The following is a 24,683-nucleotide window of genomic DNA, read 5'->3' on the forward strand; positions in this document are numbered from 1 at the left end:
TTGCTTATATCACATTTTATTTTCCTGGCACAGAATTTTGACTCTTATTGGCTCAGGATATGCAAATCCCTGATTATTCCGTAATTCCATTGCCTGATTGTTCTGATTTGACAATTCTTCTTCAGTCTTTCCTTTATCATTCAGCTGCATTCCTTGTCCTAATAGCCACAGAAAACACCAGTTCTTATCATCCCAGCATATAGCTGCTTTTTGCATATCTGAAAGCTTTTATCCACCCCAACAGTACTTTTCTTTTCACACAACTAATAAGATTGAGTACTCCATTTGAGAAAGTGGCAAGTTCATTCAAACATCATAAAAATTAGACATTTACGGCTTCAGACTTACACATAGCACAGTTCTCGGGATTCTGGTAATTGAAAATAATCTCTGCTCTGTATAACAGTGAGGAGATAATGGCCACTGATGCTATCAACCCAAGCAGGAATAAGGAAGCACAAGTATGCAGGATGAACAGATAATGGGAATGCTGTGCTGAATCCTAATAAACTGAAAAAACTCTAGCAGTTGAGGCAAATAAAAGGCCTGATCAGAGGGAAAGTCTTTTTCCTTCCTAAAGTAGGAAGTGTAAGTCAGATCTCATAGTGGTACAAAATTGTATGATAATACCAATGTAAGATGTGGAAAGGCTTGAACATTTGTACGTTGTTCAGTCTTCTGACATTTACTTTGTCTTTCTAGAGCAGTCACCTTTGATTTGATTCCAACAGTAATTTTTTTCTTTGTTTCAGTTTTGTCCATGTGCTGTGATGATTCCTGATGCACTCCCTCCCTGTGTGTAGTGGTTCTCTCTCCTCACAACAGGATTGCACCAAACTCTGCGGCTCAGACTTGGAAGGCCCATAGGGGCCTCTCTGCTCTCTTTCCCTATCTGTCCCATCTCTTGTACAGTTGCTCTTATATGGCACATACGGGAGCTTGGTCATTCATTCATTCATTCATTCATTAGATTTCTTACCTGCCTTTCAGCATGAAGTTCCAAGGTGAGCTGCAACCATTGAAAAGCACAATATTAAAATCAGTTACGATAAATAATGGTCAAGAGAATAGAGTGGGTCCAGCAGAACAAGCCTTGCAGAAGCAGAAGCAGCATGGCTTCTGAAAGAATAAGCCCTGCTTACCAACATATTAGAGTTCTTTGAGGGTGTCAGCAAGCATATAGATAGAGGTGACTGACATTGTGTACTTGCTTGGACCTTCAAAAAGCTGTTGACAAAGTCACTCACCAAAGACTCCTGAGTAAGGTAAGCAGTTATAGAATAAGAGAAGAGATGGATTTTGTGCATCAGGAACTGTTTATGTAACATGAAGTAGAGAGTAGGACAGTAAGACTAAAAAAATATATTATTATTATATTTACTTATAGCTCACCTTTTTCCAGACTGGGACTCTATGAGACTTATAGATTAAAAAACAACAACACAGAGATAAATTCGAAAAAGTTTAAAACATAGAAAAGATAATTATTAAAAAGTAATCACAGTAATAGAATTAAAACACTATAAAAATATATCAATTAAAAAAGGATCTCTCCAAGCTAAGTGAATAGGCAATAAAATGCCAAATGTGATTCAGTGTAAACAACTGTAAAGTGATGCATGTTGGAGCAAAGGAAATCTTAATTTCACATATCTAATTCTTTGGCGATCACTTGTAGCCAAGTAAGACGCTCATGGTGTCTGGACTGAACCGGGACTTTGGGGTTGTAGTGGATAGTTTGATGAAGAGGTTGACTCAGGGTGTAGCATCTTTGAAAAAGGTATGTTTCATGCTAGTGATCATTAGGAAAGGAGCCATTCACCTTTAGCATGTGGCTTGAGGGTTGGGGGTGAGCTTCTCACCAAAACTTTTAATCAGGAAGTTCTAGAAGGTTCTGAACTTTGCTTTCCACAGATATAGGCAACATTTGTGGAACTGCACAGATGACTACTCAAAAAACCAATTACACTACCTCTTTTTCTGCTGGGACGTGACCTTTCGGTTTAGTCGATTAAAAAAGCTCTAGGACAGAGGCGTAAAGGTGTACACCTTTTAATTTTAGAAAATCTCACTATAGTTGATATACATTCTCACTGACATGCCTGTTGCATTTAATCAGGAGATAAAGGATTCCAACCACAGAGTATTTGGCTTCGTCATGGATAAAGAAGAAGCTGGTTCACTCTCATTTTTCATGGCAATTGGTTTTCCCAGTACTACCAACTTGAATCCAGCCGGTTACCTCTCACTGCTCTTATTTCTCCCTGAGTATTTGAATTTCCATTGGTTTCATTAGAAGTTTTAGGTTTGGAAAGAATGTCAAGGGAGGCTCATAATGGTGCTTAGAATATGAAAAGCCGAGCAATTAGCTGAGCACGTGATGCCAGAAAACAGTTTTGGCTGAAAGCCACTCCAAATGTTATTTTCTTTAAATGTCAGTAGTAATGCAAGAGCCACAGTTTCTAGCTGAAATAGATGAAACCATTTGCCTATAATGGCTCCAGGAGACTTGCTACAACACTGCCACAGAAAATGTTCATGCATCTCCCTTCTTAGAGAATGAAAGACGTGGTTTCTCTCCTAATCTTTGGGTAGAAAAATCTGGCTGTGTGGGAGTAGCAGAAATCTTTTGCTAATAAATTAAATGAAAGCAGGCCTAAAATGTAATTATTTTCATTTGTTTGCTTGTTCATTATGAAATTTCTAAACCTAATGTTGATAGAAATTAGTTTGTTTTGTTTTTAGATGGGAAGAGTGAGAATTAGCCCCATGCAGATTTTATGCAAATTTGGTGCCCACCCTTTTTTAGTGATGCAAATCCTTTCTTGGCAAGGCATAATTGGCCACCCTAAAATTCAACAGCCTTCAAAAATTCAACAAGTGACTGACATACACTTGACACATGTCTGTGGTCAGATCTCTTGACAACCTTCTTTTAAAGCTTGAAACCAGCCTCGTGTGGGGAGTGGAAAAAAAATTATTCAAGGTCATACATACTCCCAGGCTGCTATTTGCCTTTTCTGGGGGTGGGGCAGGAAGATGGGCACACAGATTTTGCCTCTGAGGCTATAACAAGTTTCTGAGGCAAGGGATTTCAGTTAGGAAGAGTGTGAGAGAAAGAGTCCATCCCCTAGTGCTTCTCCATCAATTGCCCCCCCTTCTCCGCTGTTACACAAATCTACAAGTGTATACTCTTTCAGACAATCACTTGTACACATGTAGAGAGAGATCTGAGTTCAGCAGAACATGTGAATTCAGTGGGAAATGGCTGAGGCAACATCTTCCCCCAGCCATTCTGCCATCGAAACTTGCACTCTGCTCCAGCTATTTGTCATTAAAAACACACTTGAGGGAGACTGTTGCATGTGGCAGCTGGATAACATCTAGCCTGGACCTGAAGTGTCTGGGTGACAGTTATCATCAAATAGCCAATTTTTTTAGGGCAGGCTTTAAAAAAATCTAGTGTCACAGTGGAGTCACTCCTGTTGAATTCTATGGTACAAAAGAAAACTGTATTCAGAGATACAGAACATGTTAGGTTTATATTATTACTAAAAAAAAAACCCACCCACCCACAAACACAAAGCAATATTTGCACAATTCATATCTCTCATGGAAAAGAGCACAACAATAATAGATGAATATGAAGCACAGGAAGTATAGAACCTACACAGCTCAATTTAGCCTGGGAGTGGGGGTCATGACTAATTCGAAATCCATGTTTGTGAATGATCTGTTCACAATTTGTTTCTTCCAAAGTTCATCCCCCCCCCCCCCCAATCATGTTCTCCAATTATTTGTTTCACTGTTCTGGATGTTCTTTGATGCTTTGTCCCTCCATGTGAGAGGCAGATAATTTGACCACCCGTGATGTTTACATTTCTTCAGAAGCCAATGTCTCTAACAGTGGCTGTGCACAGTAAGTGGCATTTGTGTTCGGTTTTATAATATTTGAATTTTAGACTTTACAAAACCCTGAAACATTATGAAGCGTTGATGAGCCCTCAGGTAGGACTTCACTATTACAGTCTAGCCAGTCTGCTGGTGAGTACCAAATACAGGGGCTTAATACTGCAAAATAGGTTATGTAGGTATCACAAACAGATAATTGGCAACAGGGGTTTTTTTAATTTATTGGGTTTTCTGAATAAAATTGGGGGCAGTGGGGAGAGGGAATAAGGGCTGGCATTTTGATGCCAACCACAATGCAGCAAAAACTAAACTAAACTTACATACATGAGGAATACCATCCCGTTATGAACACCTGCCTGGAATCACCCACTGTAGTTGAGAAGATAAAATTAGATCACCTTATATATACTGTTTGGAGGGAAAATAGGACATAAATGTGAAAAATTAAGAAGTGAAGGAGTTATGACCCCCATGAGCAATATGTGTAAAAACTGGAGGTGAATATATGGGTGGCACACTCATGGTGATATGACAGCTAGGGCTCTGTTGAGCCCACAGCCATCTGCCCTCAAGCCTGAGAGGACCCTACACAAAAAAGCACTACCTCCTATTGGTTAAGGAATCGTATTAGCTTATGCTGTTTTCCCCTTCAAAATTCCAGTCCCTTTCAGTACATTAGAGGGGGTAAAAGCTGCATGCTGCTCACGTCTTATTGTCCTCCCACGTTCCCATGGATAGTTTTTAAATGTTGGCATTATCCTCTGCTGAACAGTCAATTGTACAACAGCCATATTGAAAATAAGCTATTTTAAACGTGCTAAAGCTAAAAAACCCAACAACTCTGGGATCGTTAGAGCTGGAAGAAAAGATGTGTATTCTGTGTTCTGTGAATCAAAATAGGATGCATTTTCTAAGGCTGTTCATTTTATTACACTGGCTTTCTTCTCTGTGGGTGTGTGAGCAGTTACTGACAACAGGCTCAAAAATGGCTTTCTTCTGCCATTTTAACAAATATTTTTCTTCATTTGTGCACTCTGCTTTCTCTCAGTGAAGCTGTACTTCCGAGAAAAGCTTTCAGGACTGTGGAATCAATCACCCTTTCTATGCAGCGCAGAACAATTTTAGGTCTCCTTTATTGTAGCAACCACACTCATTTCAGCCTGGGGTGAGGAGAAAGTGTCTATTGTACCAACAGAGGGGGGGCATTGTTCAAACAAGGCAAATGGCGGAGTACTTACCACATCATGTTTGTATGGGACTGTAAATTGTGTACTTCCTATTACAGATTCTTTGAGCATCTTAGTGGACTCTTTGACGGTGCCCAGCCAGGTCTCCACACCAGATAGTGTAGCCTTTGCCAACCTGCTACCCTCCAGATGTTTTGGTCTAAAGCTCTCATCAGCCTCAGCCACCATGCTATAGTCCAAAACATCTGGAGGGCACCAGATTGGGAATGGCTGAGATAGTGCCCAGTGTTGCAGTCAGGCTCCTGGCCTTTTATTTTTTTTGGAAAATCCAATCAGAGGGGAGGCAACTGTTCGGGGGGGGGGGGGGGCAAAACCAGCCCTCAACTGCAGGTAGAAACTGTTCTACTGAGTCATGTGCAGATGTGTTGCATTTTAACATTTTTAAAAGTACAGTTTTTCCCACACACAAAAAAAATAAGCATAGCATGCTGATTTGAGGAACTATGAAAACCAAATTGAGAATTTGCTCCTATCTCAGTAGAAGAATGGCAGATGAAGGTGTTGGACTTTTTGGAGCTGGCCGACCTGTCTGGAAGAATCTGCGACCAGAAGGAAGAGGAGCATCAAGAAGATTGGAAGAAATTTAAAGAATATTTAGCCAAATATTGTAATATAAGATGTTAGAAGTTACTTGAAAGTGCCAAACAGGCCTAGGATTAGACTAAGAATGACTTGTAAAAGATTATGGACTAGATTATTAAGAAAAGAGAAGAGGATAGTAAATTGAAGGAGTTAATTTTATGAGAAATATGATTTTGGAGAACTGTTACAAAGTGATTCAATGAAATTCAGTTAGAGGGGGTTCAAGGAAGTCAGTTGACAATGAAAGTTAAATTGAGTTTTAGAAGTAATAAGTCTTTTATTTTTGTTTTATTTCTCTTTAGTACTGTAATGTATTTTCTTTTGTGTGTTTTATATGTTATGTTTGTGATAAATCTGGAAAATTAATTAGAAAATTTGAAAAAAAGAGAGAATTTGCTCCTATATATAGGGGGGGGGGCTTATATGGATTTGTTTTGTGGAATTTTAGTCCACTTTAATTGGGCAAGCCTACATTTCCAGTATACACTTGAATCCTACCTGCAAAATAGTGAACGTGGAGACACCCTCAGTCGATGGAGTACAAGCAGAAAAATAGTCCTTTCTCCTGTCATGAGCATAAGAAATTACATGGTCATTGTGTAGCAGGATAACTACCTAGACACCATCTTCTTTGAGTTTGTCCTTGAGGTCATTGCCATGCAATGTGGTCTTGGTATAGAAAGGTCTGTATTATGTAAAATAGGTCCTAAAAAGCTCTGATTTCATACACAGAACTAAATCTTGGTCTTGCCTCCCTCTAGGCATCCAAGCCACCACAAGCAGAGAAAAGTGGCTTACGGGGTTTTGATGAAAAGGCATATGTCTCCTCAAAGCTGCTGAAGGCCGGAGAAGATCCTTATCGGCAACATGCCTTCAATCAGTTAGAGAGTGACAAGCTCAGCAGCGACCGGCCCATTCGAGACACGAGGCATTACAGGTACTGTATCAGACTGCTGCCGTTTACAAACCATCACCTTGTGCTAGACTATCTTTGCCAATCCTTGAGTCATCTTTCCTGTGAGGAAGACAAAAGTAGTGTTCACAGGTAAAGCTAAGAAGGTCCATTTTCCCCTAGCACAAGCTTTCCTTTTCTGTTTTGAACATGCAAAGATTATGAAGACCGCATGCAACGCAAAGAACAGGCATTTTAAACATGTAAGCTGGCCATAGTTCCAGCCATGTCTGTAGAACCTAACTGGAAACAAATTGTCTATAGTTTTGTAGAAGTAGGACTTGTTGGCATGGTGCCATGGAGCTGTTCTTGCAGCAGCAGGGTCTCTCCTGCCTACCTGGACGGTTGGTACGTGGGGCAGGCTGGCAGTGAAATTGCGGTTGAGAATTTAAGTGTTTCAGCCTCTATGTGGAGGGTGCAAAACAAACTGCTTGGGATACCCAGAAGATGACCTCCTTGCATTTGTAGCTGCCCCGACTGTAAGACCTTAACTGGAGATGCCTCTCTAGGTTCCTCCACCTCCTGAAGTGAGGTAGGTGGTTTCTTATTGGGGGTGGTTCCTTGCTTATGGAATACTCTCCCCAAGGACTTGCCTCGCACCAGGTTTTTCTCCACCAGGTGAATACCTTTATCTTCTCCCAGATGGTTAACATTTCATGCTTTTAGCTCTAAGAACTATTTTGTCATCTCTTGTTGGTTTGAAGTGCTAATTACTGATTTCATGCCATTGTGTGGTTTTATGCTGATTTTGATTAACTTTGTGTCACTGTTGCTTTTTCATATTGATTGTTTTTAGTACTGTTTTGCTTAGACCAGCACAGTGGATAAGTTGCTTTTAAATGTTAATTATTCTTCATGAAATGCTGCAGCAGACTAATGCTTTTACATGTAATTGCCACTTTTGGAACAAGCCAGGACCGTAAACTAGGGTTTGGAACTGGGTTGGACTTTTGGCTGGTAACCCTTAGTTTCCTAGTTCAGAAAAAAGTAGAAACTATGGCTTCTTGGTTTAATTGGTCAGCCTGTGAAAAGAGGAATGAAGGGGCTTTATGCACAGGCAACAAGCTCATTTGTACCTCGGCTTATTAAACTGAGATATGAGTGCTGTGTTTTCAATTCAGTTGCTGCATGAGGCATCTGAGCTGGATACTGATATTGATTTTTTAAAATATGGATTTTTGTTCATTCTTTCACAAATTTTGCTTTAGGACATTCATTATATGACCAGTTAGAAGAAAATCAGAAATACGTGAAAAAAATCTATGTACACTCACGCCCGCCCCACTTCAGCCAAAGAGAGCAATTTCTGGGAATGGAAACATGAGTACCAATATGAGTCTTCATTATTGCTGTTTTGAAGCTAGTGCTCACAATCCTGTTTTAAACCTGTAGACACCAGATTATTGTCGATTTCCCCACTGTGTTCTGTGTATATTCTTCCATTTCTCCAGCGTACCTCACTGCTGTTTCTCACATTTCTCCACTACATTTTGCATTCACAAACAGAAACTAAGTACAAGCCTTGATTTCCATACCCTTTCTAAATACCTTGCAAGTCGTTGCAAGACTGGACTGTTGAAGATTGGACGGGCAGCTGTACAAAAGAGCTGAAGGACTGAATATTCCCCCATCCATCCGCAGATAATTCGAGGCATTGCTATCTGCGCTGAATTGTAAGCTAAAGAATGATGTTAGAGGAAAGCATCTCAGCATTTACCAGTTCACAGTTATTTAAGTGCATCAGGAGATAAGATTATTTGAAAGAGATGAGGTGGCAGATAAGACTCTGAGGCTTTGGACTGTAGATTACTTTTATTATCAGCAGGCTACTGTTCAAAGCAATTGAGTTGGCAGGTCTATCTAGCATAAAGCCAAGAGCAGGATATGAATACTTCAACAATTCAGGCCCCCATTTGCAACATACATTTACAGCACTATTATACCACAGTCATGGCTTCCCACACAGAAACCTTGGAGCTGTAGTTTGATAAGGGTGCCAAGAGTTATTAGGAGACCCCAATTTCCCTAACAGAACTATAAATACCAGAGTGGTCCTCAGGGAACTCTGAGAATTGTAGCTCTCTGGGAGCAATAGAGGTCTCCTAACAGCACCCTTCATGGACTACAGTTCCCAAGATTCTTTGAGGGAAGCCATGACTGTTTAAAGTGGTATGATACTGTGTTAAGTATACAATGCAGATGGGGTCTTGAGATTGCTGACAAATACCTGGAGACCATACATTTGAAATCTCAGTGTTTCATTAGTGTCTTCACAAAATTATCGTTGCCCCCCCCCCCCCATGGAACACAAAATTCAAAGTTGCGAAGGTAAAAAAAAGAAAAAGTCAGCTGTTCCCTACAACTTGAGATCTTGGTTGTGAGTCCTGGAAGAATAGCTCCCTACCTTGCATGCCTTTTTCTACCTGACCTGGGAGGGGAGGGCCCTGACTGACTCCAGCTACAAAAGCTGAGGCTGCTGAACTGAATATTGGACTAGGGTATTGTTTAGCGGGGTTTGTTGGGTGGGGGTTGTTGCTGTTATTGATACATTTTTTTACCTTTATTTTAGATCCTATGATTTAAGTGGAAATTGATTTCATTGTGCTTTTTTAATGTTTTGTATATGACTATTTTGTTATGTTGTAATTACGCATTTTTTCATGACTGAACTATGGAAAGTTGGCCCAAAAAAATAAATAAAAATTATGCATGTATCCATGTAGCTCTTTTGCATATTTACCATACTATTAGGTATTTGTGGTAAGGCTTAGGCAAATGCAAATGACTGGTATTGTAATACTTGCTTAAAGAAACAATGTTGTTAAATTTGTGCAAGTCTTCCTAACAGCAGAATATGGCTTATCTTCCAGATTTCTTCTCAGGGCAAAATAAAAACATTGCAACATATGCAGCAATAGCAAAGTAGCAACAGAAAAAATGATGCCGTATATTTGTGGGAGGTGCTACAGACATGATCATTACTGTATATGTAATCCCTGTCTGCCTAGGTTGATTACTCTGGGTTTGTTAAGTGTGGATGTGCTATGTAAATGCCATGTTTACCTGAAAACGCCTGGTTTACCTGGGTATTGCCCAGGCCAAGCTGCTGGGATCAGATCACTAGAGTGCTTTCACAGGCATGCGTGGAAACCCCCTTAACTGCTGATTATTATGACACCATTATTCTTTATCTTGCCCTTCCTCCACAAAGCTCAGTGTGATGCACAGCATTCTCCTTTTCAATGTATACTCCTCACAACTCTATGAGGTAGGCAAGGCCGAGAAATGGTAACTGGCTCATGGTCACACAAGTCCTGACTGAACCCAATACTCTGAGTGCTAGAACAGCACTCAAACCACCAGATCACACCACTGGCTCTTAAGTGTTTAAGAGCCTTTATACTGTATAGCACTTTATAACATGTACAACACACTATCAAGAAGGTCAATATTACACCCCCCACACTGAGGATGAGGATGAACTGTAATATTTATTTGGATATTCAGATACAGTAGTACCTTGGTTTAGGAACAGTCCTGTTTACAAACTATTCTGTTTAGGAACTCCACAATACCAGAAGTAGTGTCCCGGTTTGCGAACTTTACCTCAGTCTAAGAACGGAAGCCGAATGGTGGAAGGGCACTGGCGGCAGGAGGCCTCATTAGGGAAAGTGTGCCTCAGCTTAAGAACGGTTTCGGTTTAAGAACAGACTTCTGGAATGGATTAAGTTCGTAAATCGAGGTACCACTGTACTGCTTTTTCATTTAAAAAAACAAACCACAAAGCCATATACGGTACTATACCATGCACTAGCTTTGGATTGGAAATGCAAGCTGCACTATTTGCAGTACTTAAATTAGCAGACAATCGGATAAAACCCATTTTACAAGGAAATGTAACACTAAAAAGTAGTTGTGAACAATCAACACCAGGACAGAAGAGAAAACCAGAACATCAGCTGAAACTGCTCCAAGTATCTTCAGTGACACTGCCCTCAGACAGACAGTTTTGCTGGTATGACTGTACTTGCTTTCTGATAGCCCCCCCCCAAAAAAAACACACCACACACTGGCAACAACAGGCTACCTGCCCCTGCGGCAGACCCAGATGCCAACTTTGTCCACACGCAACACTATTACAGGACCTAATAATGCTATTCACAACAACAATAATAGGGGTTTAAGCATTTGCCTCCTCATCTTCCCATGTGAAACACACACACATACACACTCATTTAAATTCTACATAGAACAAACAGACCAGTATTTATGCAAAATAATAAACAGATACAAATCTGACACCAGACATGGTAATATTCAAAAGCTAGTGGGGGCACTTTTCAGCCTCCGATGACACCCGCAATTTCCCTTAAAGTAGCAAAGGACCTTCAGGAGGGAGGGAGCAATGCAAAACTGCAGAATTAACAATGCATCAAGTGGTTCAATGCTATAACTTGTGGAGTGAACCAAGACAAATGATTTTTAGCACATTACATATGTTAATTGGCTTACCAATGCCAGGATATCTGTATTATTAGCAACTGTTATGCAAATTGCAACTGTTAATTATGTAATTATCACTGTCTGTCTGTACTCTCTCTGTTGTTTATGATCCGCAAACAGCCTCCACCCCACAGTGTGTGTGTGTGTGTGTGTGTGTGTGTGTGTGTGTAATATGCCTGTAACTCAGGATAACACTTCATGCCTATGCTGAAGTGGACTAAGTGGATTATAGTTCATGAATGCTTATACCATAATAAATTTGTTAGTCTTTAAGGCGCCACAAGACTTACTATGAGGGCTATCCCTCTGGAAAATAAAAATGCCTGTCATTTCTCTATATCATGTGGCGTTAATAGCATTTTAAAAAAACAGCAGAAAAAGAAAATGTGAATTAGTGCAATGATATACATAATGTGTCTTGTGCCTGATTCTAGTTCTTCCACTTACCCTTCATCAGAGCGTCTTTTTATGCTTAGAAATTGCAGTAATAGGCCACTGTCACAGTAATAAAATGCTGCATTAAAAAATAGTTGTCACTTAGAGCGGCCATAAAACAATAGCAATGAACATTGGGATAAAAAATAGTAGCAGTTTAGTGATAGCCATAAACCAATACTAATAAATGCTAAAGCAATATATAGTTCAAATAAGTCCTGGGCAGAACAGCTATCTTTCCCAGCTCCTGGGGAAAAGGAACTGTAAAAGTAGCCCTGATTGGCCAAATATATACCTTTGTCACACCCCTATTCCTTTGCAATGCTCCCTCTATGCCTTCTCTTTTGCTGTACCATGTTCCAAAAATCCCCTATTCTGGAGTCTCCTGGCCTTTCATGTTTCAGCACTTTATTGTATTGAATCCATCCTGCAAGCTGGGTCTGTGACATCTGTTGGCACCTTTTGTCTTGCTCTGCCAATGCCCACTTCTCCCTTGTGTCTTCATCTGTGTTTTAATAGAGTGTTTTCACAAACAATGCTTAGAAATAAAAGCAGCTGTTGGTCTCAATGGCCTGGTACATGTGCGAACCATAGCTTAAAACAAACTATAGTTTAATGAGAATGTGCAGTGGGCTGGGGCTGCCACACCACCCAGAAAACAAGCCAGAGTCACTTTGTTGTGTCACCTGAACCTGGGCTTATGATTGCTCTCTCTCTCAAACAAACGAGTAATGGTAGCCACAGTTTATTCTTGGATGACTACTTATGGGTTTGTTTGTTTTTGGAAGAAACAAACCATGAGTCAGGTTCAGACAATAGAAGCCAGACTCTGGTTTGTTTTGCCTGTGGTGCAGTAACTGTATGGGAGGAATGCCGCATTAACTTTTTAACAGTGTGTACTAACACACTGCTAATTTACATTAAGCCATTTATATGCAAAATGGGCTTTTGTTAACATAAACCGCAAAGTGAAATAGACACGCTTGTACATTAAATGTGCATTCTGTAATGTAGCTTTAAAAATTGACGTATGAACTCCAATTTTGACTGGTTTGAGGATCATTTATGTACAAAAAATTGCCTTTTTGTTATTTTTCGCTAAAAATAACATGCCCCCCAATTTTTTTAGTAAAAAAAATTTAGGGGAAACTGCATTTTGAAACTGGTTTTGAAACTGGTTTTGGAGCTATTTGCAGAGTAATAGCTGAAACGAATGGAAATCGGTTATTGTTTTTGGTTTGATTTTATATGTTGTGGTCTTGTTTGTGAACTGCCTTGAGACCTCCAGGTATAGGACAGTGTATAAATTGAACTAATAATAATAATAATGTCAACAACCCATGTGGTGTGGGGCTGGTCTGGACGGTGCTCTGTACCACTAGCACCACTATGTGACTCCCACCAATAAAAGCTTGGAACCTCCCCTTCTCCATAATTATGGCCGATTCATAGACATCATCGTATCAGCTGCTGCTGGGCCTTGTAGGAATCAACAGTGCAGCTGCTTTTATAGAGCCATAGATTGCCATAGATTTCCCTCTCCCAGCCCTTTGGACAGAGCGTGAAGCAGATTCCAAAAGGATGTGTTGATACCAACTTTTTTTTTGTTAGTGCTGTTTGAAACCAACATGCTTGTTAACTGGTGTTACTGGCAGTTATAATCCGATGGATACTAAGTACCGCTGTCAGCACTGCCAGCGTGTGATGAATTGCACTCCCGTAATAAAAGAAGCTATATGGGGAAAAGGTTGGCAGGGCACCAAAATTCCGTTATCGGCTGTTTGGTAAAGATGTGCATGAGATTTTGTGAGCTTGGCAGCAGTTTGGGGAGTTTTACTTTCCTAGCAAATCCCCCATTTCATCACATGCTGTTTCTCTCTGTTTGTTACAGGTGTGCCTCTGTGCACTACGGTGCCGACCTGCCAGCAACCAGCATCATTATCACTTTCCATAATGAGGCTCGTTCCACCTTGCTCCGCACAGTGAAAAGGTAAGGCATGCTTTTAGCTCCGACGGGACTTGAGGTTTCAGACCTAAACAAACCTGCTTGGAAGTAAATTAGCAAGGCTTACTCCAGAGTTGTTGTTGTTGTTGTTTAGTCGTTCAGTCGTGTTCGACTCTTTGTGACCCCATGGAGCAGAGCACACCAGGCACTCCTGTCTTCCACTGCCACCCGCAGTTTGGTCAGATTCATGTACTCCAGAGTAAGAAGAGTTAAATCTGTCCTGCAAAACTGCAGTCCCAAGTGTATTTAGTGGGAAGAAAATCCCACTGGGCTCAGTGGGATTTATTCCCAAGTAACTTGGTTGCAATCTAGCTGTTTAGCTCATTTGATAGTCAAAAAAAGCACCTGAACCTCTATTTGGATAAATCTGCAGACCATTTGCTCACTGCATGCTTGGTGATGGGAGTTAACCCATATTACCTGCTACATCCACAACCATCTCTTTCATAAACGGCGGTTCTGCTTGCATAATCACAGCATTGGTATCAATGTGTTAGAGACCCGGGGCCAAAAATTGGTTTTGTTTTTGTTTAAACCAACTCCCAACAATATACCTGCATCCCATTCGCTTTTTAAACTCATTTAAAGTCCCCCAAACTGTAATCATTGGCTGTCACCACCATTCCAAATAGGCTGTCATAAGAACTTTGGGTTGTCCCAGTTTTTTTGTAGAGACCAGATTGTATGTTCATCAGTTATGTATAGGACATATCTATGCAGGCTCACAGACTGAAATCCCCCAATGCAATAGATTAAAGTAGACAAGGGCTGAAAAGCTGAAGTCAGTGCAAAGAAGGAGCAAGTGAGGAACCTGCAGCCTTCACTCCTTTTCCTGCTTTTTTATAGACTACCATTTATTAAGCCAGGAGAAGTTTTCAATTAGCAATAATTGAACCTCGGATTAACCTCATTGGCTACGATAGTGCCTGAGCCAATATCTTATATGACTGCAATATACAAGTTATAACTGGGCAAAGTGTGAATGATGACATGTACTTGAGCAGGGACACAATATACTTCTGCCCTGTAACAAAGTAATTTAACACTTCAACATACGGTATGAAATTCCAGAATAGATAGCATTTCTACCCAACAACTCCTTAGATATTTGAGAAATTCCCCAGGGTGATTCAGGGCACTTATTGGGCATCAAGCAGCAGATGGAGAGGTGGTAGTGATGGGGAGAGGTATTTTGGTGTGAGAATTGAACTGGGAGCTTCTTCATGCAATGCATATACTCTGGCACCTTCCTAATAATAATAATAATAATAATAATGCCATCCATCTGTCTCAAGAGACAATGGAGGAGTCTGCCTTTCGGGTGAAGCCAGACTGTTGGACAGTCACAGAGACTGCTGTGGCTGTAGAAGCCGATACGGGAGAGACAAGTTTTGTTGTTGCAGCTGGGGCAAATGAAGGTTGTGCTGCTGCAGATGCACCATGGCGTTTCTTCTTTCTGTGCTCCTCCTGGTGGTCATTCCTCCTCTGGTCACTGTCTCCAGGCACTGCGGCCGTAATGATGATGATAGTAATGATAATGTACAGCAAATGTCTTGTAACTCAAAAGGCGCTGAGAATGGAAGGTTTTTATCTGGTGCTGAAAGATGGTCGGTGCTGGCCACAGCTGAACCATAATGTGTGGGTATTGTACAGCCGGGGTGCCATTGCTGAGAAGGTGATCCTTACAAGCCACAGTCCTTATGCGTTCATGTACAAATTACAATTAAAAATAGGAGTCACACCCCCAAGTTTTGCTTTCTATTTTAACTCCCCCTTTCTAGTTTTTGTTTCAACATTATTGCATTAGTATATATTTTTTAACGTAATAAAAAAAAAGTCAGCTGAAAAACTTTTCTCAGGAGGAGGGATTTGTGACAAAGCAGCAACCAATCAGGGCTGGGCACAGCCAGTTTCTGCTGCAAACTAGCAGACCTTGTGTCTGCCTGCCTAGTCTCCATCAGGTCACATAGCCCTAAATAGGGTTCAGGCATGTGCGACAAATCCAATTTTTAATATATATTCTTTTCATGCATCCTTGGCTTGGCTGCTTCTGGTTTTCTTTTTGCTGCAAATAAACATTTCCAATGACCATTTCCCCCAATATCTTTCTGGGCTAAAGAATGCAGCAAGACTGTTTACTCTTGGGGGTTGTTGTTGTTTCCTGAAAAAATGTCCTCTGCTCCCTTTGAGATATTAAACTTTTGCTAAAAGTGTCCTTTAAGCAGTCTTCCAGGTCAGAGAAATGCTTTCTCTGTGGACACAGAGGTGGGGAAAGGGGGAGGGAGAGAGAAAGGGAGAGTGTATCTCAGCTGGAAGGCAGCTGAGAGCACCTCTGGCAGTGATGCATTATTCATCGGAACTATTTTCCCTCACTCCAGGTCTTAGGGTCTTGCAGAAAACTGCTTTGTGAATAAATAAGAGGTTCTTTCAAGTGCAGCCTGGCTGGGCTTCATGAATGCAAGGATGCTTTTGCGCACTGGAGAAAACAGAACAAATCTTTTGCAAGGCAGTATTGGTCTTGGGGAGGCTGCCCCTGGGGAGCATAAAACTTTTGCTCCAAACAATAGGCAGTTAGGCCGGCAGGACAGACCCACAATCTTTATGTGCCCCCCTCAGCAGTAAGACAATCAAATTCAATAACTGGCCATTCAATAACTGCCTCAAAATAAAGCCAGCCTTTGAAGCAGGGGCGCACACCAACTGAATAGCTGCTTAGCTCCCAGCAAAGATGGCTGAACTTTTTTTGGGTTCAGCAGTGCAACGCAGGAGCTATACAACTTAGATGGGAATATATTGCCCATCTAAGTGCTTCCTTTCCAAAATGACAGCTGCCAGGTCTCAAGTATTCCTGGATGACTGTTGTTTCGGGGCCATTTCTGCAGGTCAGGAAGGCTGGCGCTTGGAGCGTTGATGAGAGCTGTTGCTTCATCAAGGGTAGGGCTGCCATATGTCCAGACATTACTTGGATTTCAAAGGCAGAATTGATGTCTGGGAGGGATTTCTGAAAGGCGGCACTTTGTCCTGGATCTTAGGCAAGTCAATCGAAAAATCACTAATCAAGGGAGCAACTCAAATGGTAAGCCTATATAGGAGCTGCGGATTCCACCCTTTCTTGGGTCTCAATCACAGAGCAACGCCATGGGCTGGGAACTTCAAAACTCTGAAATACCTGCATTTCTCACCATCTCTTCTGCCTCTCTAGCCCTTGAGGGAGATGAGGGCAGTTCTAAGAGCCAGCCAGAAGCTCTGGCAGTTCGTGTAGGAATCATCATAGCTGGGGCAGGAATATCAGGTTTGATGGCACTTCAGGATCACTGCAGGGTGGAGATCTGCTGGAGGGTCCAGCTCTCTTTGCTCTTCATCTGAGGAGACCTTAGGTTTGAGGCAAGGGCAGGGATAAAGCCTGATAATTTTTTATTCTTTCATAGCACACCCAAACCTGACTGCAATTCCAACTAGAAATGGTTTCTTATCTCTAATTCCAACTAGGAATGGGCTAGAAATGAAGGGGGTCATAATTCCTTCCCATTCTGGAGATTTTCCCCCCTAATCCTGCCCCTGAATGAATGAGGGTTGGTTGTTAGGAGTTGGGGTGGGGAGAGGCATTCTACCAGTCACATCATTTTGAAATCTCTGGAGCTAAACCACAGCATTCAAAACAGGTTCTAGGATTAAGACCTAGCGAATCTTGACTCCTATTAAATTCCCATTGTCTTCTACGGTTAAGAGAATACTTATAGCTCCAAGTCTTTGCTCATGGTGATAAAGTGTAAATCGTGGCTATGCTACACTCAAGGGTAAAGTATAAGGCTAGCAGGCAATCATCCATGAAGTCATATATCTCCTGGACTCTGCATTAGCTGAATCAGAGGAATGGTTGGAGTTGACCTTCAGCAAAATGTTAAGGTTAAGGTTATGACTGAACCAGGGATGGTATGGGGTTGCAATGGCAACCAGAAGGCTGACAATCAGTGCTGGAAGGTAGTAAAAGCTTCCCTAGCACCTGGCCCATTTCCAGGCCCAAGTCTACCATTAAAGCCCTTCATAGCTTGATTCCTCAGTATCTGAAAGTTATTCTCTTCAAAGACCCCAAGATCTTCAAATGAGGCCTGTCTCTTAAGTGCTCCCCCATGGTGACATTTAGTGAGCAGTGAACTGTAGAGTGCCCCATCAGAGACCCAGAATCTTTTTGATACCAGACGAATAGGCATTTTTGTTTTCCCTCAGTGATTTCATTAATAAAGAAATAGTGGCCTAGTCTTTCCAAATATTGCTGCCATTCTTCTGTTTCTGGATTGAATCCCTTAATCCTCCCATAGGATATCTGATTTTTTCCCCCTTGTTGCCATGGTTCTAATTTGATATATAAGACCAGGTTACTAAATTTTAAGACCCAGAAAAAGAGGCAACAGCCTATTGATGAGCAGTTTGGCACACAACTGGATAGGAAAATGAAAGTAACCACAAGAACAAGCTAAATTGTAGAGTCTTAGCTCCAACCCATAATAACTTGAGATAATGCTTAGCTCTGTCGTTACCCATTATTACACCCAGGCTTTTAAAGATCTTTTTAAAAAAAATATCTGTATAACGTTATGGTTTGAGAATGGTTGCTTTCGTTCTGTGGAACTTATCTCTTGGCTTTCTGTATTAGCTGATTGTTGCTGTGATGTTTTAATCTCTAGACCCTCTTGCTTGGAATGGTTATTTTTTATAGTTGCTTTATTTCCTGCTTTATTGATTCTTGATTTATTGAAACTGTGATTTTTAATGCTTTATTTTGTACGTCACCCAGAAAACTATTGTTGGGCGCTTGATGAATGGAGTACATAAATCAATAGATTGTGGTGTGTCTGTGGTGCAGCTGGGGCCGAAAGCAAAGGCGTGAATTGGCCAATGAGGAAGTCAGCTCTGAGAATGGTCAGTCATCAAATCCTTATGAGAAGGTGCTGCAGGGACACAAAAGCCTGCGGCCTGTTAGATACATTTCCTGTGGAGTAGTGTGATAGTCACTGTCCCATCATTCTCCTACAAAATGCGTGCAGTGTTTTTAACTTTCACCAGTCTGTTTAGGTCTGTCCTAATTATATAGGTAGAGGTTGTAGAAATATAATTATCAGGAGCGCTGTGAGAACAATCACAAGATGCCAGCTGCTGTGCTACATTGAGTAATGCCTGAAACATGCCAGCTAATCTTGAGGATAGGTTCAAACATGCCAATTGAGATGATATAGAGCCCAACCTTCCCCATCATTGGGGTGTTTTAGATTGAAACCCCCCCTCAGCCCCAGCCAGCATGGTCAGGTATGAAGGATGTCGTAAGCCAAGAACATCTGGAGACAGCCCTCTGTGACATCCTGCCAGGGTTTGCCCCATTGCTGGGCTCACTGGGGTGTCAGCAAGAGGCAGCACCTAGTAGTGAAGTCAGCACTGCCTGGCAGCCCAACATGTGGAATGAGCCATGGGTACTGGCCAGAACTCTTATCCTTACACCCGCAGCCTAATTCCTTCCTACTTTTTCTGAAGGTCTTTGGGCAACCATCACCACTCAAGTGGAAGTGGTGGTGCTCAGATATCAGACTCCAACCAGGAAAAAACTGAGTTTGAAAGCCTTATATCCTGCATATACAGCACCCTCTCTTGAAGAGGATACATATCCCCAAGCCCAATGCCCTGAAGGGAGCACTGTTGTTGTTGTTTTAGCCAGGGCTGTCTCTATCCAGGGGTGCAAGGGGTGCAGGGCACCTGGGTGCCAAATTCTGTGGGGCACCAGATGCCTGCTGCTGAAGCCACCTAAGCTCTTACCACCACCACCTCAGAGACTGAGCAACAGCTGCCATTGCCGCTCCCCACGGCGGGGCCCCTGACCTGGCTGCCACTGCCAAGAGCCCCGGCTGGGAGAGGAGGAAGGAGCGTGGGGAAAAGCAGTGGCGGTGCCAGTGGCAGCATCTGCAGCGGCGAGAAGGCGCGTGTGGTGGAGCTGGACGGGCTACTGCTGCAGTGCTCCTGCAGAATGGAGTGGGCAATGGGGCAGCTCCCGCGGAGAAGGACAAGGCAGCAGGGGCTGTCGCCACCCCTCGCAGCTGCAGCGGCGCCTCAGGCCAAGCCTGAGTTGGGCTCAGCGGCGAAGCTGGAGCAGCTGCTGGCGCTGCAGAGACCTTGGGAGAAGCTGTGACTGGAGAAGCGGGAGGCAGAGAAGGAGGCGAAGTGAGTGAGCAAGAGCATCGACTGGGCGCTCAAGGGACAGAAAAGGGAATGCAAGCAGACACACTGCTATGGTGGTGTGTGAGGCCGGCCAGAGTCCCATCTCAGTCTCTCCCTTCCCTGCCCCGCAGAGCCTGCCTGCTGGGAAGTGGTGGCTCCTTCACCCTCCCGTCCAACAGAAGTACCCTTCAGGCCGGTGAAGGCGCTGTAACCCCTCCCCTGGCACCAGGGGGTTTGCTTCGCCAGCTGTGTGTGCACTCCTTTCCTGCCCGGGGAACCTGTCACCCACAACAGTGCAGGCTTCCCTCCCTCCAGGCTGCCCTAAATTTGGGGGCACTGGGTGAATCTTTGCACCCCGGCACTGCATATGCTAAAGATGGCCTTGGTTTTAGCCACAGAGTCCTATTTACATTAGAGCTCCACCAGTGTGAAGTAACAAATGAGAACCAATAAGACCTTTATTTTTTGTTTCATCGTAATTGTTTTTCTATTTTTCATTTACACGGAAACCGTGGAACACAATTTGCTTCTGATGAGCCTCCCCCCATGGACCCCATAACATCCTCTCATGGCAAAAGGGGCCGTACCACCTGACATTTCATGTGGGGAAATAGTTTCTGGCACGCTATTTTGTTTCTGTGGGGGCTAATTCCTCCGTACCGCTGCACTGTGCATATTTGAATGAAACCATGAGTCCATGGTGCTCATGTATACTTTAGCAGTTTGTGCCTTTTTCATAAGACCAGCAAGAAACAGAAAGTTCCCTTTAGCTCAGGTTCACTTGTTATTCTTGGTTTGCTGATAGAAATAGAAACAATAACAACTCTGGCTTAATTTTCAAGGTGCTTGAGGTAAGCCATGTATCTCAATAAAATGGATCTGAATGCACTAGGCTGGGCATGAATTATTACTGTGAGTATAATTGCTGCTGCCTTCGCCTACACAGCCGGAGTCCATACCACTAAGTAATTACTGTAAAGTGCTGTGGGGTACCTGAAGTATGAAAAGGGCTGCTCTGTTCCAACTATTGGTTTCTTGCAAGCCTGCACAGGACCACAGCAAAATCAGGCAAGAGGGAGGTGATGGTGTAAAAATTGTGCTGCCTGCCTATTTTGCAGTGGCCGGTCACCTGATGCCATTCTGCTTTCCTTCCAAAAGTGCAGCAGGTGGATTTGGCCTTCTGTGACAATTAGGGGCTGATTTGATTTTGATTAATCAGCCATTCGAGTAGCACCTGTTGAAAATTATATGTAATTAAATTTTTATAGATGATTACAGAGTTGTTTTCCAAAACAGAAGTTTAATTTCACTTTGGGGAATGGCAGCGATGAAGAAGTCCGATTGACGAGTTAACGTTAAGGCCAGAAATCTATAAAACCGGCTAATGAGTTTCTATGCCTGAGTTGTGGCTTGATGCCCCATGAGGCTCCTATTTCAAAGATGATGAGATCCCAACCAGTCTGTTTGAAATCTGGGGGCAATTGGGAAGTCTGAAAATAAACTTCCAGGCGGAGCTGGTGTAGCATTGCGGCTAAGACTCCAGAGGCCTTGTTTTGAATCTCACTTCTGCTGCAATGAATGGTGAATGGTCAAAGGAATAGAAAAGTTGCACTCTGTCTCACAATATGGGGATAATAATTATGACCTTTAAAAAAACTGTCCTTGTAAGGGGTTGAGCTGTTTAAAGTGTGATCCAATCACAGATGGTAGTGGAAAGGTCCAGGTCCATCAGTTGCCTCAGGCCTTGCCTAAGCTAGGATAAAGGATGCAGGGAGAGGAGCACCAGGTAGAGCATGGAGTGAGCATGGAGCCTAAAGAGAGAGAAACTAGCATTGGGATGGGGTGGGACTGGCCGGGGATGAAGCCTTATTGCTGATGAGTGGCCAGTATGTGGGGCAATTAGTTTGAAGCAGCGCAAGCACTAAAGAACTGGAGGTTGCGTGAAAGCAATGTACTACAGACACGATGGGAGACAGCAGGGAGCAAAGGCTTGGTGGGGAAGGCAGGCCACCTATGACTGCAATACAGGAGATCCAGCAGTGACTGAGGACCTGTCTTCTTGGATTGGACAAATGAATGGGAATGGTGATCAGTCTCACAATACTGGCATGTACTATAGACCAGGGGTTCCCAATTCATGGTTCCCAATTCATATAGTTCCCAATTCATGGTCCACGGATCACAAACCTCATTGAAGGGGCCCCCGGCATGTTTGTGAAGAACACTTACAATTTGAATTTTCGTGGGATTCTATGGAACTCAAACGTAATACAATAAAATACAGTATAAGAAATAAAAGAAATAATGAAGTGCAATTAAAAATCAAAGCATCTAGCACAAGGCATGGCAGTAGTTACAATAGGCAGAAAAATCATGCAGTGGTTTGCCAAAGCCTAGGAATTTTCAAGTGGCCCATGGCAGGGGTGGGGTGAGGGGAAGCTATTACTATTGGGGAATAGTTTTGAATTGTTGTGAATTGTTTTTAATATTGTTTGTAATGTCGTAACCCACTCTGGGACCTTATATAAATTAACAACAACACTGATGGTTGATGTTAAAACATTAACATCATTAGACATTTAAAAAATCCCCACTGCTTTGAGAACACAAATTGAGGTTTTTAGGCTTATCATAAACTGGTCCAAAAAACAACAACACACCCCAAAAGAAGATCCAATAGTGTATTAGCATTTTGTCACTCACTTTCATACCAACAGTGCAAATACAATTTGGTCTAAATGTACAGATTGACAAGCAACAAACTTGTGAATTGAGATTGGTAAGCAGGGAGGCCAACAGTAGCCAGAGCCCATGACAGACGGAAGCAATTCTAGGTTTGTCCCCATGCTGATCCTCATTTAGTTCTGCAAAGGCAGTGCTGAGACCCAGGAGGAGGTGGCTGACAGCCAGTGGCACCCTTGGGCAAATTGCAGGTAAGAAGACAGACATGTGGGCATTCACTGAGGGCAGACTGAGGTTGGTGGGGCAGCGCCCCATTCGCCCAAATAGGTAAGCTTGCACTACCATGGAAACAACAGGCCGCCTTATCCTGATGAGCTGCAGTCTGGTGGGGAGGAAAAAATACAATTCCAGAACCTTGAGTGGAAAATGTGGTTTGAAAGTCTGGCTATTAATTGCCTTTTATCTCTAGGTGCATATAAACAACACAGTCATTGATTTGTGCAATCGTTGGCACACATCATGCAGGAAGCAAGTACCAAGGGCTGTCAACCATTGAATATCTATTATGATCCAAGTTTAATAAATTGCATAGTGAACATAATCCACAGTTCAGACAAAAGAGGTTGCAATTTAAATAGCTATGTTGATATGTGACTAAATGTAGAACTTGGGGGAACTATGGAAGTTGGAATCTAAAGTTACGAAGAGGAGGAATAATACATTTTGCTAATCTTGCCATCGGAAGCCTTTCCCCTTTTCTAGTGTGACAGCAAGCTGGACTAGATAGGGATGAACTGCCAGGAGAAATAATGTATATACTGACAAACCCTTTTGAAATTACGGATTTGTGCTTGGGGGGGGGGGGCACAAAGATGGTAAGAGAGACCTGAAGCTTGGAATCAGGGGGGTCCTTATTTTTTGCAGAAGTGGGGAAAAAAACAGAGAATAAAAGTCATTCAGAATTACATACCTGATTTTCTGCTGAGGAAATATTTACTTGGCAAGGATTGTCTTAAGCCATCCACTCTCTGAGGACTTATCCTTGTTTCTCAATGGGTGTTGCTATTAATGCACACATGTTTCCATCTGCTGTTGGTGTTGGGTGCGAAGGGATGAGTGTGCTTAACTTCTTGAGGATGGAGCATGTTTTAGATCTCCAACTATCTGATCTAGGCAAAAATTGTGTGAAATTTTGCTGTTCCTGAACATTAAGGTATTTGTGCCTTTGGGAGCCCTAGTACTGGCAAGGCAGGGATCCTGAAGTGTGATGTGCAGGAGCAGCCTGTCTTCCAGAAACATTTAAATGGCCTCTTGAACAGCTTTCTCATTGGCGTCTCATGTCCTCTGCAGGGGGATGGTTGTCGGTCTGTTTGCTTGACATCTTTTGCATCGCAAGAAGGAGCTGTCTCTCATGAACTGCTTGCTCATTTGGCATCCCCCACCCCCTTGCTTACTCTGCAGAAGATCTCTGTCAGTGAAAGTGTGTCTGCCCCAGCTACTTGCTCCAAGATATATCTTGGAACAGCTGGACTTCATCCCGCATAGTGTCTCAGGGAAATCAGTCCCTCATAATAATATTAAGTGGTTATTTAACATTCAAAGCACTATCCTTACATTTTTTCAGCTTTTCTTACAACACCCCTGTGAAGTAGGCAGTGATGACGGGGGGAATTTTTCCTAGTGCTTAATTATTTCATGGAGAATTGTCCATTTCGCGAGTTCATTAGTAACAAAGAATGGATGCAAACTGCAAATTACAGTAGGCAAGCATGGCTGTTCCCGAGTTTTTAGCTTTGTTTAAGGTATTTTATTTTTCTTCTTTATTTTTGTACCTCTTTTGTACTTACTCTTTTCGAGAACAAGGTTGGGGAACCTCTGGTCCGTGGGCTGCATGGGGCCCTCCAGGCCTCTGTGTCTGGCCCTCAGGAATCTCCCTAGTCCAGGCCACCTTCCATCCCTCATCACCCCACTCTGTGCCCTCCTTAAATACTTTTGTCTGGCTGCAACATAACCTTGAACATTGATAATGCCCATTGCTTGCCTCAATGGAGGATGGGGACAGGCATGTTTGTGCGTAAACTTCTGCCTTTTGCAAGGCTAGACATTATCCTTCTATACAAAAGTAAGCGTCACCTCATTTGCTTGGCCTATCCTTGTTTTG

At 42.5% G+C, this 24,683-nt stretch overlaps 1 protein-coding gene across 4 annotated transcripts in view; it reads left to right on the top strand.

Moving 5' to 3' along the window:
- GALNT16 (polypeptide N-acetylgalactosaminyltransferase 16) overlaps positions 1-24,683 on the top strand; it is a 139,032-nt gene that overhangs the window by 66,801 nt on the left and 47,548 nt on the right. For all 4 annotated transcript variants that reach the window (XR_014501876.1, XR_014501877.1, XM_083398784.1 and 1 more), the window contains exons 2-3: positions 6,503-6,678; positions 13,523-13,621. Coding sequence is in view for 2 of the 4 variants with exons in the window: in XM_083398784.1 (XP_083254910.1) it covers positions 6,503-6,678; positions 13,523-13,621 (275 nt within the window). In the remaining 2 variants the exon portion in view is untranslated. The remainder of the gene's footprint in view (positions 1-6,502; positions 6,679-13,522; positions 13,622-24,683) is intronic.

Source organism: Podarcis tiliguerta, assembly GCF_965153285.1.
Source record: "Podarcis tiliguerta genome assembly, chromosome: 1".
NCBI classification, from domain to species: Eukaryota; Metazoa; Chordata; class Lepidosauria; order Squamata; family Lacertidae; genus Podarcis; species Podarcis tiliguerta.